Below are 22,033 nucleotides of genomic sequence, written 5' to 3'. Positions count from 1 at the left end.
ATAATTCGATTGCAGTTACTCAATTTTATTTTCTATTATAGGTTCCAAGCCCAGGTGAGCACAACAGGTGGTCAGCAGCATTATGATGAATACAATCACTTGGAAAACCTTCAACATAACTACCACCATTGATTGAATCTGTGACTGACTACTGCAGCTATTAATGAACCATATTATGAAATATATATTTTAGACTATTAGAAAAAAATATTGTTATCTATTAAAAACATATAATATATTTTTTCTAAAAATATGTATTCTGTTATTATTTTTGTATTGCATAATATTGTTTTCATCGTCACTATAATGCAGTATACAGCTTGGCCACTTGAGAAGGCTTATTAAAAGATTTCATTAACAAAAAATGATTGGTAGTCATTGACTCAACCGCTTCCACGCTCTGTATCCAAACACACATGTAAATTTGTTTAAAAATAATTTGAGCCCTGAAACACGGCTTCAGAAACGGATAGTATACCATTTATGGATAGGTACCAATAAAATGTGAAACATAGTATTTAGAATATTAGATAAATATTCTTACCAATGATTTAAATATGAGCCTAGTTATACACAAAGCAGCCAGTCCACACAAACGTCAAACAGAGATAGAATCACTTTTATGTAAAGTGTGTTTCTTTAAATCCACAAAGCCTCTGTATACTGTTTATACCTTTTGAATGATACATATTATATATATGATTGTGTGTGACTTATAAAGAGATAAAAGCATAAAATCTATGAAATTTTGGTGTTTTAGCAGTCCAGGCTGTTTTGTGCAAAACGGATTTTTTAGAATGTTCATTTTTGAATGCAGCTAACTCTTAACTTTAAGAAAAATCGTTATTTTCTTAAAAAAACCTTCTAAGTTACTCAAGTATTATGGGAATTTCAAAGTTCTAAAAATAATACATCATCATCAAAACTTGTAAATTATACATTAATATTAAGCTGCCTGGCATTAATTTTTACATGAAAAATCTATATATTATATATAATAAAATGATAAACATATAATGTAATTAAGAAAATAATGTTTTTACTTTAATGTAGAAAAACACACCTTACAGTCAGGATTTAAAAAATTAGGTAAGTACATAATATTATCATGTGGCTGCTTTTTGCAGATCAAATATGAGATATTTTTAGAACGCATAAATATTACATTTTTGTATGACAACAGCTTGGTTGCTTTATGCAAATCGAAAATGTCATATTCTGCGATTTGCAAAATCTTTAATATGAGATTTTTGTATGACAGCAGCTTGGCTGATTTGTGCAGAATGTAAAACAAACGTGTGAGATTATGGAAATCACAATAACTCCTTTTTTTAAATTGTGACCTGGCTGCTTTGTTTATAACTACGTTCATATTATCACTCTATTCAAATCAATAAAATATAAAAATAAATTACAAGATTTGATAATGTAACATTCTTTATTTAAAATACATAATTTGAAAACAACACAGTTTATGAAGCGCTGCAAGAAATTAAAAACTACTAGTTAATTTCTTCGTTATTAGATAGTACGCACATAAAATAGTTAATAAAACACATTGGCGTAAATCCAGTGAACGCAAGTTTGAGTTCCGTTGGGCGTCATATTTTTTCTAGTAGTTATATATTATATTTCTGGGTGTTTTCAAATTATGTATCTTAAAAAAAATAATTTAAGCCCCTATTTTTCTCTCTTGTTTTTTTTCATTACTGAGGATCGCCAATCTTGACTCTGTTGTTTGTGACTAACATTTCTGGGTTAACTTATATATTACAAATTTTCAAACTTTTAAGATTATGATACAGTCTAACAATCTGATCATCTCGTATGCTTCATATAAAACCACCACTGTGTTAAATAATGTAGCCTGAAATAACTTAAAAACTGTAGAGTTGATAAAAAAAACTTATTCTTTTCACCATTTGTTGGCTTGGGAAATTTTCTCTAGGTGTACATAGTAACTGGCAAAATCTAGTAGATAATATTATATACAGTACTGTGTTTTTTTGTTTATTTGGTATATTATTTTGTTTAACTATTATTAAATAAAGGTCTGTCAAAGACTTTCATTTTATTAATATATTGGTGATTATTTTTTATTTATTCATTCAATTTTTTTTAAGAAAAACATATTTTTTTAGAATACTGGATGGTATTTTTTAGATAATCTTTATTTAGATTAAAACAATCTTTGGTATTATGGCAATATTAGTTTAATTATTATTTAGGCAGGAGTTTTCAGCACTCGTCTTTAGTATATTATGATTGTCATAATATTGTACTATATTGTACGACTTTAAAAACTGATTTTCGCTGTGCTATAATTGTAGTTCTTGCTAGATGACCTAGATTTGTGAAATAAGAGCTTATTATTCAAAAAGATAATTAAAAAAAAAATTCATAATACGAATTATCTCAATAAATTAATATTATTTTCAGTGTTTAATCAAGATTATTCGCAATATTTTCTTACTCAATAAAACCATATGCATGAAGAGACGTTTTAATTTCCCCAACGCGATAGTCAGGCCAGTATTGCAAGTGTATTAATCGTAATACCTAACATGAGTAACTCTATACACATCGACTGCTGACTAGATTATTACTTTTCAAATATATGATATAGATATTTACTTTCAAAATTATGTTTTTCAAAAATTTCTGTAGTGAAGAATCTTTCATTCTTAAAAATTACGTATATCCAGGATTGAATAATAAAACAATTTTAAGATTTTATAAGAACAAGAATACCAATAATATTTTGGCTAATGTCTGACGTCTGTTACAATTAGGTTAATAATTATGAGTTTATATTTGAACTGATCACAGAGCAGATTGCCTCCTGATTGGTGTAACATTAGATAAAGCTTATTTATAACAAAAAAATCGCACAAATTACAGACCGATCGATAATTTATAGGTAAAAGCACTCACCCGGAAAATGAAAGACGTGAGTTCAAGACCCACTCGTTCCAACGTTTTTCTAATTTTAGTAAAATACGTATGTATATTTCTGAGGTGTTTCAAAAACATATTTTTTTCAATAGTAATGAATTTAACATTTTTATATCTTACGTATACTCACTATTGAATGAAAAAATAACTTGTATATTTGAATACTATACTATATTATTGGAATTTATATAATTTTGGATTTCAAATCAATCACTTATAATAATATTTTAACTATTAATTAAAAAGCTCTTTTGATATCTGTCAAGGCGTGGGTAAACAATAAAATACTTTTAATTTAATGGATTATAAATGTTTTATTTTTAAGCATAAATACAAATGGCACACAGAAATTGATAACATATTTTTAACGATAAAAGTACTGAAGATATTGAAGAAAATAATATTCAAACTGTAAAATGCACACATAGTTTTAGCTCAGCTAGTAACAACCTAATATATTAAATAATTCAAAATTATTGATCAACATCTTCATAACTTCTCAGATGAAGTAACTCATTCTCTCCAATACTGGCTGTGCTGACTTGTGCTTTAAAACTGCAATGAAAACATACAATTTATATATTGTCATATATTTTAAACTAGTCACCATATTTTAAGTGTAGCAGTAGCAGTAAATACTGTTTTTATATTTTTTGATAACGGTTAATATAGCTTGTAATAATTAAAATATTCGTTTTTAGTATTAACACAGAGAATTCCTTTTCACAAAAACCTAGGTAGTAAAATTTTAATGACTAATCATAGCTTATATATCATGTTATTTTTCAAAATACTGTTATAAATAAGCTATAATTAAAACCTTATTGTACAATATTTATTTTATAATTACCCATTCTTTCCATCAGACATGTATTTGACAGTTCTAGTCAAACCGTCAGGCTGTACAAAAGAATATTGTCCTTTTACGGTGTCACCATCTCTGGTCTCCCAGTGATTTTTCTGATCCTTGGAAACCCCGTCAGTTACAGCATATTTGTATTCATATTTTAGATATGCCTGAAATAACATTTTTATTTGGTTTTTAAATTATGAATATGATTTTCATCAACGTAAAATGGATGATTTTAGGATTCATTAATTACGTATGTAGTTTTTAATAGAATATACAAAAAAGGTTTACTTAGTTTAGGCAATAAGTAAAGCTATTATTATTATAAAATCAAACTTTTTGTTCGTCATGTGCATCATCCTCGTATTCTTCGGTATGGTGACGATAATCTGGTGCGTGGTGAAGAACAATATTCTGTGATGATACTGCATGCTCAAGATCTTGAAGATCATTGATTTTATACTGTTTATGTTCTGCGAAACTTAACTGAGAAATTACTACGATAATAACAAACACGGCAACCTGTTAAAATATAAATAATACAAAAGTTATATTTAATCTTATAAAATTTTAACTATTGCAAAAATAAAAATTCTATACATACCTTTAATGACATTTTGAGTAATGTGATAGTTTGTGTCTCTAAATCTATACTGAAATTATTTTTTAAATTCAGTCTTATATATTTTTAATCATTTAAAAGACTTCATAATATGGATAAACTTGAAGAGAATGGGTTAATATTTAAATAATTAATTAAAATATTTAACGTCAGTTCTTTTCATTTTGTTTATGATTTATATGTGAGTCACTTGTTTTAATATATTGCCTTGTATTAAAATATAATGAAAGGTGACATTATTGCAACCAATTTTTGCAAATTCAAGTAATTTAAAAAAAATCGTTAAACTGAATTAAACCACTCCCAACTTTAACGTGCGTATAGTTTGCGGATATTAATTATTATAATTTTATTGCTAAATTTTGTACGGTTGATGATTATTACATTTTTAAATAGCTGTATTTTATTTTAGTCATTGTTTACACTCTCATTTTCAACAAATTTTATAGAAAATAATGAAAAGTCTAGCAGTTAATTATAACATCTCTCCTTCACTTAGCTTGCGTATTGTTCTACTTTTAGCTTAAATAAATTAGTTTAAACCGAATAAAATATTCTGCATATTTCAGATATTCAAAATTCACCCGCAATTAACGTTTAACGACGATGCATATATTTCTGCGTTCACTAATTTGCAAAAAGAAAATATAAATCTGAAAAAAGAAATTATCTCAGTGAACATTAAAACATTTACTTATATTATAAAATGGTCTGCAAAAACAATTCAAGAGCACAGTAGTACTTTGGTCTCCAAACCAAACAACAACAAATACAATGTTGACTAAAGTAAGTTAAATTACGTTTTTGTGTTTATTTTGCGGTCAGTTTTACGTGATACTTTAAAAAGTTTGTGGTAATAAATCAATTGTGTTTTATTTTGTGCATTAAAATGACAATGTACAAGTTCAATGGAAATCTTACACCACCCGACAAATGTGTTCATCCAATTTTTATCGCTTCTAGTTGGTTATGAACATCGTTTTTTTTTTCTTTTCAAATAATCAAATATTCATTATTACTAATTATTTTAATAAGATAAATTAATAATTGAGTCAATCAATTTTATTTTATTCTTAGTAAAGAGTAATGGTTTGATTTGTTTATTTTGTTTTTAAAATGTATGTTGTTGGTTTTATTAAAACCATTTATTATATTATTTAAAATAAATTAACAGTAATTAAATTCAATCAGTATATATTTCTTCGGTAGTATAAAATATCATCGTAATATATAATTAATAATTACAATATTGTCTTTTTTGTATTTTTTTAATAAAATATTAACTTCGCCAATAATTACTTTTATATTATAATGTGTAGTAAATGTATGAGTTTAAAATATTAACGATTTTTGTATTGGTATTCACTTATAAAATATTACTTTCTTTCAGATAGCAGTTATTTTTAGTTTATGTGTAATAGTTCAGTCTATAATGGTGGATCCTGGACAACATATAACACAAAATACGGGTTCAGAATCAACAGAAGACTCAAGTCATCTGAATCAAATGTTAAATGACAATATTGACAGAAGCTCGCATCATTTCGATCACTCTGTCAATCTAAATGCTGGAAACACATTGAGAAGTAACCACAATTATGGTACTAAATATTTGGGACAAAACCAGTTGAACTTTGGAAATAATGTTCAATATTTACCACAGCAATCTACTAATTTAGATTCATCTCATGACACAAGTCAGTATTCGCAAATAAACAATAATGAAGTGACTCATGGTGTCAATACTGGAAATATTTTGAACAACGGAAATATTAACTTTAAACAACATCAACAGTGGGTTGAGAATATTGGGTATTTGCAACCTCAGGGATTAAATCAACCTAATCAATTTGAAAATTTAAATAATCATGAAATTATTAATTCTCCAAACCAACATGGATATAATATAAATCCAAGTGATATCTTTCAAAACATTCCGCAAAATCAGGGATGGTATCAAAAACATTTGGGAAAAGTGGAAAATGTTGAGTATGCAGAGCATTTTAAAAATTACGAAAATGATGCAAGCAAAACTCTGGGATACATACAAAGTTCGCGCCCAGTTGAATACTCGGGATCAGAAGGTTATGATAAACCTACTGAACATTTAAATGATATTAAATATACATTAGATCCTGGTCAATTCATACCAATTATTCCAAAAAAGAATAATTACGACCAAGTTGTTCAAATTCAAGGTGTGGGTAAACATGAATATGATGATTTATCACAGAATTCAGTGTTGCAAAAAAATATTCAACATCACTTAAAACCCACTAAAGTCCATATACATTCACATAGTATTATTCATCAAAGTACTATACATCCAGTTAAAAACTATCAAAACCATTTTGATAATTTAAAAATCGAGAATCACCAGAATGGATTTCATTCATCAGAAAACATTGGACATTTAAGTAATTATGAACAGATCCAAGATTCAAGTCATGGAAATTCTTTAAGAGAATTGAAAGACTTACATCAACTTCAAGTATTACAAAACAATCAGTACTCTACCAATAATATTCCTTCAGTATCGAATAACTTTGATCATGATACACAAGTTTTGAGACACGAAAATCCTTCGATCCAGACAAATAGTTTACACCGTGTTCCAAATTATGACAGTTCTTATTATTTAGATAATCAATATGGTATTAAGTTATCGGATATTTCAGATCAAGATAAAACGTTCCATCAATCACAAAATTCATACAATACTGATCTATTAAACAATATAGATAATTCGAAGCAAATTGAAAAATTTGCAAACTTTCAGTACGTGAATAATGATCCAAGTGTACCGTTTAATTTTAACTTAAAACATTCTAATAATAATGAACAATTATTGTATACAGGTAGAGACAGAAATCTAGAAAAAAATAGTCATTCCGAAAGATATGGCGAGAACAACCTAGTATTTTTTGGCCAAAAAAAGAACCATAATCATGACCAGCAAAATGTTTTAAACCAATTTGATTTAAATATATCAAACAATTATGGTGAACCTCATTTTTCGACGGAAGATCAAAAAAAATCAACCCTCGATCCTATTTTGGTGCAAGAATTTAACCATGAACAATTTCAAAATGATCATAATTTGTTTTCATCCCACGATACTTTAGACAACCAAAATGACATTAACCGTGCTCATAACGTAAATAATTTTTATGACACTACTTTAAGTGATCAAAATTCGTTGAATAACTTTAAAAATCAGCAACAAATTGATTCTCAAAATTTGAATGAGAAGAATATTTTATCCCAAGGAAATATTTTTTGGGGTGCAAAAAAAGATAATGAAGCTCAAAGATTTGTTCAAAATAATAATTTTAGACAAATTCATTCAACAAAGCGAATAAATAACAATGATAATTTTGGATATTTAAAACATCTTGATGAACTAGCAACGGTAAACCAATTAAAAGGAATAGAAAACGTTGAAAATTCATTCATAGAACATTCCATTAAAACTCCAGGGCACAACATAAATAATTTTGGGAATCAGGATCATTCGTTTGACCATTTCAAGAATTTTAAAAAACCACAAATTATTTTGAATGAAAATACTCATTTAGGTAAAACAAGACAAATTGAGCATATCGAAAATCTAAATCCGTTCGCAAATTCGAAACCGCACCGATTTGGTCATCCAATAAACTTGCATAAAATTCAAAATATTGATCAAACATATTTACAACACCAGGGAAAGTTTGTTCCGAGTCTGAACATCAACAAAGTAAAATCTTTAGTACACAATGTTAACCATGGCCACGCATACAACAAACATATAAAGGGCCATGGTATATCTTCACAGGCTTTGGTGCAACATCATATACCAAAACTACAACAGAATAATATTAACGTTTATGAGAGTCAAGTGGAAAGTCTACCCCATGATTTCCATGAAGAGCATGGAAACACAAACGTAAGTTCTGAATATTACTTTTTAATTATACTTATATAGTTTATAGATATTATGTATAACTAACTACTCGTAATTTTATTTTTTTGATATCCTATAAACCTTTTTTTTAAATGACTGAGGATTATTCCAATACAAACTGAAAACTTTGAATCACCCAACTTCATATTATTCCATTTTCTCCCAGCCATTGAGCGGATATTATATTTTTTCACTTAATTATTATTTCATCCTATTAGTATAATAATAACATGCATAATTTTTTCTTCTTTTATCTAAAGTACTTGACAAAGACTGTATTTAAGTAACTGTATACTGACGTGAAAACCGTTTTATTCATTTCTTAAATAGCTTAGTTGTGTGGATCAGAACCAGACTTGTCCAACACACAAAAACTGAGTTAGATATCTCATCGCTATTAAATATTCATTTTTTGTCAGATTCAAATTTACTAAAAATTGTCATCTTATGACACTACCATTAACAGTCATTTTTTGCAATCATATAAAATAATTCATTATGGGTGCAAAAATGGCCGACAAGTCTAAAATTTGAAAAATACTTTAATAAACAGAACAGCCTTCCAGTGATTCTCCTGATAAATTATCAGGTATTTTGCGGAAACAATATTGAGCTTTTTTTAAATAAATCTATAACTTTAACACTAATTATCTCAAAACTGAATGATTATAGGTTGGACAAGTCTAGTTCTGGTCCATATAATTGTATGTATACACACTCGGTGGCCTGGTTGGTGGAACAATCCACGGCTGGCCAAAATGCATATTGTATTTTAATCAATAAATTGGGCGAATAACCAATTCCATAGAGGTCCATATTCTCGAGTGACCTTGATGATCTTCCAATTTATTTTAATATTGTTTCAGGCTTACGCAAAGTACAATTTCAATTATGGCGTGTCCGACGAAAAGACCAATGATAAGAAAACGCACTGGGAGAGTAGGGATGGTGATAACGTCAAGGGAGAATACTCGCTCTTACAGCCAGATGGACTAACCAGAACCGTCACCTATACTGCTGATAAACAAAATGGGTAAAATAATAAGCTGGTTTTTGTACAATAAGCATTAAAACACAGTATGAATTTAATTTACTAGTAGTATTACTGGTAGTTCATTCTATTATAATGACTTGAGTTATGCGTATTCGAACGGATAATAAGAACAGTAGGTACTTAATTACAAAATAGATAGTTTTTAAACAAAAAAAATCATTGGTTTTAAAGACAGTCTATCGTATCGTATTTTCAAAATTGGAGTGGTTAAAGTCAAAAAACGTTATCTACAAAAAATGTTTTTTTTTAGATAACGTTATTTTAGATTCTCGGCTACATGATAATCAAACATCTTTATATCAATCTTTTATAGTTTTTTATTAAATCTTCAGTAAAATTTAACGTTAACTACATAAAGTTACCCTTGTTTTCATATTTTTTTAAAACCATACCTATACATTTGAACATCACCATAAGCAAGATACATGTATAATACACAGTAACTTATAAAATATGAACAAGAGCTTCTTAACAAACATCTCCTTTGTTGAGTTACAAAAAAACTAAAAAAACATTTTTTGGCTCTCCTGTAATGTTGCGCTTTTGTAGATAGTATTGTTTGACATTAAGACCTCAAATTTAGAATAATACGTCCATTTTTATTTTCCAACCCAATAAACATAAGCAAAATAAATTTTGACGTATGCGCATTTATTTGAATCATTATACTGACATAGGTACAAAACCAGCTTTTAGGTAGATTAGAAATATTGTTTAGATGATACTTAGTGTACATATTTTATGTTAGATTTTGACATTGTGTGAGGTATTGAAGATTAGTGCCTGATGTGAATTTATTTTTATAAATGCACTTCCAAGGAAAATGATAAAATAATTCATGCCGACGAATATTCTTGATGGGTACTGAAAATGGAATTCTAAAAAAAAATACTTAATAATCAACATAATAATATATTCAACATGTTGCTTTGACTTAATGATCACGATATTATTATATTCCATATATGAATATTTACCCTAATTGGTTTTACAATCCGATGTGCATCGTGGCCACCATATAATAATTGATGAGATTTTTTACGAGAGTCTGTGAAAGAATAATATTTTTGTTTTTCAGATTTCAAGCCAAAGTAGTCACATCAGAGGATGAAGAAAATAAACGCTCACACTACTTTGAGAATCTTCGACAAAACGACCACCATTAAAGTTATCTTGAATCACCTATGAATTATGCCAAAGTTATAAAAAATGAACAAGAATATTTTGAGTGGACTTTATGATGTATTAAATACATAAACAACGGCTGATGATGATTATTTTAATAAGCTTTTATTTTTAAAACGACTGTGACCATATTATATTATCAATGTGAATATTATTATTAAGTTAAGTGTTACAATATTATACAATAAGTTATTCTTCTATTTAGTATACGTACTTATATGATACATACTTTAATATATTTAATAAAATACATTTGTTTATATAACCATATTGATTTTTATATTTTCTCTTTAAAATGGTAAAGTTTTAGTTAATTCAGGTAATTGTGTCCAATGTTCAAAAGTAGTATTTCGGCGCATACCCACCTATATTAAAATAATGGGTACTGTTCGGTTATACCGGAGGCAGCGGAAAACGCATTTTGAAAATAGTCGATAAACTGGATTATTTGTTAGTTTGGGTTAGTTTAGGTTCGGTTAGGTTGGGTTAGGTTAGGTTAGGTTAGGTTAGGTTTGGTTAGGTTAACCTAACAAATAATCCAGTTTATCGGCTATTTTCAAAATGCGTTTTCCGCTGCCTCCGGTATAACCGAACAGTACCAAATAATGTTTACTTAATATACTTACATTGTGTTACACTATAATATTTCCAAATTTTATTTTTTCATTTAACTTTTTTAACTTATATATTATGATAGTGTTGAATGGTGTTCTTTGCTATTCGCTTCATAAATATTTTTGCATATTTTGCAAAGATAACCATTTGTTTATGAAATCATGACAAATACTTTGTAACACCTTCAAAACATGCCAATCAGAAAAAAAATATTTGTACTGGGGGGGGTGCGCATGAATATTAAATAACGAAATTTTACTGTATCTTTTATTCATTGAAAACAAAAATATTAGCAAATTATATGCACTTATTGGATTGGAATATTAAGAAAAATTTTACGAGGAACAGTCATTATCCATTTTTTTCATCCTACTTTGTCCTTGCTCTGGACATATTTGATTAATTAATATCAAATAATCAATAAAAACTAGAAACCACGAAGATAAATTGTTTAATTTCCACCTAACATGAAAAATTATGCATAGAAGTTGGAATGTTCAATATATAACTAAGTACTTATATTAAAATACTGAAAACTTTAATAAATCTATTTAGGTTCTTTTGTTATATAAATATAATAATACATGTTACTAAAAACCTCAAATAAGTTTGGACCGGGCACATATCTCGACAAAAAGAAAATCTCTGAAATTAAGGCATCTAGTAGTGGTATCCAAAAGGTTGAAAATCGGGAATGTCTGAAACGGAAAGCCGCCGAATCGTCTAAATTGTTTAATTCTGTTGGAGTACATAACAACGTAATGCAAGACCAAAAACTTGAATCTGTTTAAAAGAGCTGTCAATTAGCAAGCAGTAGTGATGAGATAAAATAAGCATTGGAATTGAATATATTAAATATTACAAAATATAAAAATTTTCTTTTCGATTTAAAAATGGTGTGTAAATGTCATTTTTCATTGTTTTTTTTTTCTTTTGAGAATTTGTTGGCATTTCAAAAATTAATTGTCTTTGATAAAAACATACTTTATTCTTATATATTGACAATGTACAAGACGAGAACCAATCAAGAGAACAAGCCGGATTTAGAGGAGGATACAGCACTATGGAGCATATCCAAGTCGTCAGAGAAATCATAGAGCTGTGCCAGGAATACAAACTGCCACTATGCATGGGTTTTATAGACTATGAAAAGGCGTTTGATTCGATAAAGAAATGTTCAATATTCGACGCACTCAGAAAACAAGGAATCCCTGAGCGCTATATAAATATTTTCAATAATATATACAGTAGCGCAACAGCATCTGTTAATCTCCATAAACTATCAGCAAATGAGTCCGACAAGGTGATATAGTCTCACCTAAACTATTTACAGCTACCCTTGAAGACTTATTCAGGCAACTTGACTGGAATGACAAAGGGATCCCCACAAATGGAGAATACCTGAGTCATCTGCGCTTTGCCGATGACATAGTAATTTTCTCGAGAGAACCACAAGACCTCCAAAGCAGAATGCAGGAACTCGCTCAAGTAAGCAACAAAGTAGGTTTGAAAATAAATGTAACAAAGACGAATGTCATGTTTAACTGCTTTGCAGGCCAAAAAGAGATCCTCATCAATGGCTCTCAGCTCGAACAGGTGAAAAGCAACATCTATCTGGGACAACAAGTGTCTATAAATGGTTGTAGGTATATTTGATGAAATTGTTCGCAGAGTAAAGCTAGGCTGGAGTGCTTTTGGCTACCTTAATAATGTCTTCAAAAGTGACCTTCCACTGTAACTAAAGCGCAAAGTGTTCAACCAGTATGTGCTTCCCGTGGTCACATATGCGTGTGAAACATGGACCCTAAGCAAAAGAGAGATCCAGAAACTTAGAGTAGCACAACGTGGTATGGAGAGGTGCATGCTGGGCATAACGCGAAAGGACAAAAAGAGGAATGAGTGGATAAGGAAGCAAACAAGAGTTTGCGATGTAATAGAGTTTATTAAAAGCCTTAAATGGAGATGGGCGGGACACAAAGCTCGAAGAAGAGACAATCGTTGGACAAATCTAGTCATCCAGTAGTATCCAAGAAGTACAAAACGTCAGCAAGGAAGACCTAGAGGCCGCTGGATCGATGAAATGATAAAGTTCTGCGGAAGTACGTGGCAACGCAATGCACATGACCGAAAGAAGTGGAAGCAGCTAGAAGAGGCCTTCATCCAACAGTGGATAGATTCAGGCTGATGATGATCATATTGACAAAAAATACCATGAGATTTTTCCACTCATATGAATTACTAATCAAGAAGCGAGAGTTTTAAGCTCCGCTATACGATGGAAAATATTTTATTAATTAAATTTAATTAAAATATTTGAAAGTAAGAAAGGTAATATCATATATTTAAAATATTTACCAAATTGACAAAATCAAATCTTATACTGCAGCAATTATTTAAGTAATCTTTGTTCATTCAATTAAAAAAAAAAAATACTTCAGTATAAGTTAAATCAATACTATGATAAAAAATGCGATCGTAAATACAGTATATTCTTTAAATTCTAATTTATTGCAGCTTTGTACTAATATTCTATTTGAGTTGTTTTAATAGAAAATAATCAGAATTTATTTAACTTCAAATTCCATCAGGTACCTACCATCGGTCGATAGTTAACAGTATCTTTATACATGTTTTTTTTCATCGCTCGTTACGGTAACGATATAAAGTTGAAAAATATTTTTATTAACTAATTATGACCAAAAAATGTCACAATTTGATATTAAGCCATTCAGAATTCAAAGTATAGGTTCCTATGTAAACGGAATAGGCGCAATAGATGTTGAAAAATTTTCAGACTAACTTCCATAGCTGTTAACCACTTTATTTTTAAATTACAATACATAAAACCAACTGGTTTATAATAATATATTTTTTTATTTATCCTAATTTATATATATTATCATAATTATTGTAAGAAAATAGCATATGAGAATATACCAGTACGCATTTTCCCCCTAAATTTTAGTTGCCGAGTACTACTGAACGGAAATACGATGCCGAATTAAACAGGTAAAAAATGCGCTTACCAAGTTGAATATACTCATATATCATGATTTCAATATATGGGTTGATGATTTTTATGTCATTATTAGTCTATAGTTTCTCACAAAATTATGGTATCAGTCAAGTGATGATTATGTATAAAGGCTTACAAGATGTGGGTTTATCGAAAAAAAATGTAGGATATCATAAAAATAGGAATATGGTATTGTGAAGACTTTAAATATTAGGTATAAATAGCGTAGGAATTTTATAATTATAGAAAAATGAACAACTAAAATTCTTTAACTACAAAATGATAAATATGCATGGTTTTTAAAAACCATGCTAGCAAACCTAGCAAGCAAAATAAACTAGGAAGTAAATCATTTCGTAATTTAAAATCCGATAATTTTTTGACTATGTTCGATCAAAATAAGATCATAATATGGGCCTCCAGAGAGTAGGGGTTTGTATCAACAGATTTGTGTTTTTACGATAAATTTATGTTAGCCACATGATCAATCCATTAGGTACATACTCTGACTTCAAACACAAATTTAAAAACAATATGTGTATTTTTGCCCGATCTCGGATTCAAACCTGGGACCCACGAAATTATAAGCCGACTCGTAAGTCATTTGACCATCGTGGGTAGTCAATAATATGAAGATTAAATTAATGTCAACAAACTATAAAATGCTACATAAAGTAAAATACTGAAAATGCAAACATAATAATTCTGAGCACCATAGGATTGTGGCTCCAAACCAAAGTTCCACTAGTCATATCCGCGAGAATCTAGAAAAACTTTTGAAAAAAGTGCCTACCATATTATTATCTGAAGACGACTATTATACGTGTAGACAATATTTGTACTATTTATATTACAAGTATTAGTAAATTATTACCTTTTTATAAACTCTATTGTTACCGATATTCTAAGGGAGCAGAGCAGATGGAAAGCGATTATATGCGAGGTTATTATTTATAATTCATCTAGACATTATAATGTATTATATATAATTATGTATCAGGAAAGTAGGGATTTCTATAGATTTTACAAAATGCTCTAAAAGTTCTGCCAATAAAAAAAATATTAAAATCACTGCATTGAAATTATGTGTATATAGAAATTATAAAAAAAAAAAAATATTGGCACCGATTTTAGACATAGTGTGTTGGATGTTGAATAATATGGGATATTCTTTTTTGACATAGACATAGACTATAGTGTTTTACCTATTTAGAATGAGACACAGCATCTTCAACTTGTTACAGATATATTGTAGCAGACAGAAAATAATGGAGACGATTTTTAAAGGTGGCAAAGACCTACATTGTAATGAACATACAGTTAATAGTATTGTGTGTTGTCATAATTTATCTCGCCTATCAAATTTATTGGTGCAGTTCTAATTGCTTTAAGAGTACAGTGGTAACTGACAGGAACAGCAATGCAATATATTTAATATGTATTCTATCACCACCCAAACTGAGATTTCGGTAACTAAAGAATATTAATGTATTAAGTAATCAAAGTGAGCGTCTTCGACACGGACTGTGGATACAGGTCTTTGCAGAAACTGACTTCATTTAATTTGGTGAATTAATGAAGATTGCGTATGGATAAATAATCATATAAAAAGACTAAGTAGTCATCCAGTGAGTACAGTGTCCATTAGGATTTGCAAAGTATAACAAACCATCGCAACCATGTTCTCTAAAGTAAGCCTATTTCGTTTTTATTTATCGTATTTTTTACTCGAAATTTTCATAAAGTAATAATAATAAAATTTATAAAATATCATTGTGTAACAATAGCTGATATAACAAATACTTATATGATTTTTTACTTGAAAAATTAAGTGAATTAAAATAAATAACTGTAACAAAAATAAACTGTGGTTTTAAAGTAAAAGTGCTTGTCAGTTTAGTTGCTGTTGAGAAAATCGGTTTTGAAATAAATCACAGTTTTTAAAATACTCTTGCTTTGAAGTTAATAATTAATTGGTTTATCTTTTTAATTTATTTTACTTTATTTATGCATATTTAATTTTTTGATATTGTGTTATATTCAATGATTTTCTCAACTTAAGTTATTTCTACAAATTAAAATATCTATTTATTTTGCTAAGATGTAACAAAATCTATGATACTTACATAAAAAAGAGCACAATTCTTTACACAATTTGGCATTAAAATCTTAATTTCGTAAAAACGCAACTTTTACCTTACAATCACAGAATATTAATTAATATTAGGTATAAAAAAATATTATTAAAATTTATTTCATATAAAAATAAAGTAATCTTTTTATTGTGATGAAAATCAAAAAAACTGAAACAATATATAATATCGTGAATAATGTGAAGGCTTGTAGATACAAAAAAAATGCCACCAACTAATTTATTATACCATAAATTATTTTAACCGTTATTAGTAGCTAAGTAGACTACTTTTCTGTTACCATCTCCATTCACACAACGGTAAAAATGTCTTTAACTTCATTAAGACTGCTTTTCTCGAGAAATAATAACGAATTTGACTTATGTTGCTTATTTTAGGATGTTGTGAATTGAAGTGAGGCCACTACTTAATAACTGTATCGCTGTATACCAAAACACAAGTCAATAAATATTTTATTTTTGTAAACGATGATATTAAATGTGTTTTATAATAATATTAGATGTGCAATATTCAACCATCTTAAGACTCTTTTAATTGATCGTGTGTTAATTATGATATTATATAAAAATTATTTATTTATTTTGCTATCAGTAAGTACCTAGACACTTAAAATAAGTACGTATTATAAAAATAGATAAATAATATTTACGATCATCATTTGGTAAACAAATATTTTTTAAATATAATAAATTTTGATTTTGAGCTATTTATGATACAAATGTGAGTTTAATAGTACAATTCAACGTATACTGGGTGAACTAATATACTATTTTTTATGTTAAAATATAAGTACATCTTGCATATCATCGAGTTTAAAAAACATTTATATATTAATTTTTAGATACACGAGTTTTTTGAAACAATTAGATTTAAAAACAACACTTCCTTTCCCAGGTGTTGGTACTGTGCGGTTTGATGGCAGTGAGCAGTGCGGGGCACATTGGCAACTACGGCCATGACCAGGGTTATGGACAGGCAGTTTCCTCCCAGAGTTTGGTGCAGCACCATACTCCAGACGTATACGGCCATGAGCATGAGCACCAACACGAAGAAGAAAACGTATGTATTAATAAAATACTGATGGTACCCGGTAAACGGTACTGTGGAATAATGACAGAGAGTTCACTTCTACAGCTGTAGGTCGCGAGCTTAAATCTTGCGTCTGACAAATTTACCAGCGCCTTCATTTCATTTTACCCACCGCGAGTGGAATATATCACATCGGGACTATTGAGTTGTTATTACCTTAGCAATTTTATAGAGTAGCCATGGCCATAACATCTCAAGAATCCCGGCGCGACACATTCCACTTACGGTAGGTACATTATAATAATTGCGCTCATCTAAGTTAGCAGAAAGCTAATAACCATACCTTATTAGAAAACAATTATCGCAACATAATAACAATAATAATAACATTCAACGTATTAAGACATATCATGTTTTGATTACGAATGGTAACGAATCTGCTTGGTAAGTCGAGAGTCTCGGAATCAAATTCCGGGTCTGACTAAATTCGCATGTTGTTTTTCAGTGCGTATTTGGACCTAACATATAGATCCAGTAGGTTGAGCAAGTTAACAAATCTGTTACGAAACCTCTGCGTAAGGTAGCTTAGATCCATACCGGATTGTAGAACCAAATAATGATGTTTTTCCTTACGAATAAAATGGTAATTTATCTTTTTATATGTATGTTATGATATCTCTCATTCGTTTTAATTATCCTTTTAATATATATATTAATAATATTGTGTCAAGTCAATATGCATTCTTATATGATAATTTTCGTTGAAAAAATTAATCCATTCTACCATCATCTTATACAATTACCATTTAGAACAGATATAAATTACCATGCTTGATAATATCTATTATTTTGATAGTTAGTTGCGATAACTTCACTCAATCTAGTAATTTTTGTTTGCAATATTTTATCTTAAAATAAATTATAGAACACTCTAACGCTCTCTTTTTGTATTGTTAATCGTGATCTTATGATTACACCATAATTTATTGAAGTGTATATACAAACAAAATCAGACAGTTGCAGGTGTATTTTGTATTTTTGTATTTTTTTTAAATATCTTTATTAGGTTTTTCAAAATAATAATTTTTCCATATATAAGAATTTAGTAATCTTAAATTTTGTGTATCTTCACCATTGATTAAGAAAATATTGAATGAACGTATACACCCACAATAACATTAAGTAAATTCAGTATAATGATAACATACAATATACTTAATGAAAATTGTATTAATTCAAATAAAATACAATACAATAATGAACTTAATTCATATAACATGCATTATTTGAAAATACTTAAGAAAAATATAAATAATATTATTTTTGAAAAACAATATATGTCAATCAATAAACAATGTTACATCCTCAAATCTTGTAAATTATTATTTGAATAAAAAAATGACGCCCACGATAGACGAGCTGGTTACAATGTCATTAAAACCAGGTTCAAATCCTGAGTCTGGTAAGTACATAGGTATACTGTTTTTCAATTATTGTTTGGAACTAATAGGTTGAGCAAGTGGCTAACATCCATTTCTCGTAAAAACTAAAATTCTGTTAAAATAAACAATCATTTTGTGGAGGTCATATGATCTTATTGATCTGACATGATCAAAAAAAGAAGAAAAAAATAATTTATCATATAATTTAGTAATGACTAAGATTAATTTTATTCATATATTGTGACAACAGTTATTTATATAAAGAGTCTCATATTAATATTATTGGTAAATAGTAATAGAAAACTATAGAAAAAGATTGACTTTCGAACCATATCTCTATTTTTAAATAAACTTGAGTTACATATATTTGTTGTGGCGGCAGATTTAACTAGCATAAGGCATAAATATTCTACGATTTAATTTTAAATAATATTAGGTAGGTATAAATTGAACAACTGTATTTTAATTAAAAAATGTACTTAATCACTGTAACATAAACTTAATTAAAGTGTTTGTAATCACAGAACTTTGTAAGCCCTTGTATTATTACGGTTAATATGGCCATCAGCAATAATCGCCTACATTTCGCATTATTTATTATAACGTTTTTTCTCTTATTATCCTTGATTCACCCCAATAATTAAGTAGTTATTTAAATTAAATATGTTATTAACTAAATTTTCAGTCGTATCCAAAATACAAGTTCGAATACTCCGTGCAAGACAGCAAGACCGATGATGACAAGAGCCACTGGGAAACCAGAGACGGAGATTCCGTCGAAGGACAGTACAAGCTTTTGCAGCCAGATGGTTCCACCAGGACTGTCACCTACACCGCTGATGGCCACAAGGGGTATGCCAACACCATCTTAATAACCCATAACATAGTTCCATCGACGATATTTTTATGCCTAATCGCAAAAATATTGGTAACCGATAGATTACAAAATATATAAACAACATTAACTGTTATTTTATTTCATATAATATTGAATATACAAATATATGCGACAAATGTTTCCGGTTATATAGTTTGTATTATTGCTAAAAAACTCTAAAGGTAATGATAAATTGGTTGCAAGTCACTTTAAATTGCAGATTAATTTGTTTATACAGCTGAGGTCTGAGATATATATCTATTAATTCATCGAAATATCTTTCATTACTGTTACATGATCAGAACAAGTGTCTATATAATAAAATATCATTTTGAGAAACAAAGAGTATAATAAAATATCAAAACAGTTTCCAAAATTTTTATGCTTCTATGTTTGTATACTCCCAGATATTAAATAATATATTTCAGCTAATTCTATTACACTAAAATGTGAAATCCTTTCAGATGTAGTCCATTTTTTTCTTAATTTATTATATTAAAACTCAGATTTATTTATTTATACGAAGTGAATATTAAAGTATAAGAAGAGAGTGTACAAATGTAATATGTAGGTAATTATAACATAAAGCAAAAGTTTGTACTTATTTGATATTATAATTTTAAAAGGATTTTGTTATTAACATCAAAATTATATTAGCATGAACTAGGTACCGACGTATTATAATAGGAACATTGTATGACCACCAATTACCAGAAGCAATTATTATTTTGCAAGATTATAATTCATTCAACTTTCGTTTTTGAACGGTCCGGTTTAAATGTCCACTATTTGCATTATTTAGATTCCTGCTTGTATGAAATAAATTTAAAATTGATTGCGTAAACTATTAAATGAAATGAATTGTTTAAAAAACACAGTGTTAATTAAAAATAGTCATGAGTGTTACCATATCATGAATAATGCGACTGAATAAAAAGTCTTAGTCTAATAAACAGTTAATTAAAATCTCATTATGCAAGCTTCATAATTTTAAAGCATCAAATATGCAAGTGTTTCCTTTCTATTTGTTTGTAACTTTCTGCAAATTTGTCGTTTTTTAATATTTAGTAAAAACATAACTCCCACATATCTACTCTTATAAGTTGTTCCATAACAATATAAAACCATGGATTATAATTATATCGAATGAAATTATTTACAGTCTATAATATAGAGTTAACTAAATATCTATCGTTATTATGGGTTATTACAATCGCATTTAAAAAGTAGCAATCTTTTTTTTTATTGTAATATTTTACAGACAATAAATTATCTACTTATATTTATTATGTATAATAGTTTTGATAGGTACACACTACGTCTTTGTAGCGATGAACATTACTATAAAAATTAACTTACTATAGCATATCATTATATTGACTATGCCTACGCGTATATTAGGACAGAATATAAAGTTGTTATCTCTTGCTATAGTAGTTTGATATTGATAGTTTTATTTTGGGAACGAATTATGTTTATCTATATATTTTTAGATCAGTTTTAAATTTAAAACACAATATCATGTAGATATCATGTTGAAACTATTAAATAATATAAATGCGCTTTCTTCCTCAGATTCAACGCCGTCGTTGAAACAACCGGAGGAAACCAAGACCACCAACATTACCGTCGTTAAGCCCCAAAACACTGAATCTCAGGCAACTACACTATCTACCAGGCACCTATAAAATGATAATGGGTGTTAAATCCTAAAGCAAATCTTTATATCAGTGACACTGCTCAATGTATTGATATCTTTTTGAGTGCTTCAGCACTCAAATAGTTTCATCCCCTACGTTATATTGTTTTGCTCCTTCCCTGTTATATATGTTTATATATTTTATGAAATATTTTTGTTTACGTTAATAAACGTTAATGCACAATTATTATTTTTTATTTATCATTCCTAAATTATGACAAAACAATATTATAATTTTTTAAATTTGATAAACGACCGTTTTTTGATATAATTTTAATAAAACAAACTGTCATCATTAACTTTAAATCATTTTCATTTATATCAATCGAAGTTTTATATCATGATAAAACTAACAAGCATGATACCTAACTCTAGAAGGATAAAAAATCATTGCTTAGTATAACTCACTTTAAAGTTCGCAGGAGGTATCATCTATTAATCTACTAATATAATTTAGTTGTTGGATATATTGGCTTTCTGAAAAGTCATTTTGGCATTGATTTTATAATTTTAAAATCAAAATTTTATAAAAAACGATTCCTTTTCAACACGTTAAAACAATCGATAATAAAATAAATAAAACAGCACGT

The 22,033-nt window shown here is 28.4% G+C and overlaps 1 protein-coding gene across 1 annotated transcript; it reads left to right on the top strand.

Moving 5' to 3' along the window:
- The first annotated feature begins 15,877 nt into the window (after positions 1 to 15,877).
- Positions 15,878 to 22,033, top strand: LOC147067840 (uncharacterized). The gene is made up of 4 exons (XM_085952861.1): positions 15,878 to 15,934; positions 17,291 to 17,455; positions 19,553 to 19,719; positions 21,320 to 22,033. Exons 1-4 carry the CDS (start codon positions 15,923 to 15,925, stop codon positions 21,378 to 21,380), a joined length of 405 nt encoding a protein of 134 aa, XP_085808987.1. The 5' UTR covers positions 15,878 to 15,922; the 3' UTR covers positions 21,381 to 22,033.

This window comes from Rhyacophila brunnea, unplaced genomic scaffold (genome assembly GCF_057557595.1).
Source record: "Rhyacophila brunnea isolate RB1 unplaced genomic scaffold, BYU_Rbru_1.0 scaffold_3, whole genome shotgun sequence".
NCBI classification, from domain to species: domain Eukaryota; kingdom Metazoa; phylum Arthropoda; class Insecta; order Trichoptera; family Rhyacophilidae; genus Rhyacophila; species Rhyacophila brunnea.
The sequence above is the reverse complement of the archived record's forward strand: the minus strand, read 5'-3'. Positions and strand labels throughout refer to the sequence as shown.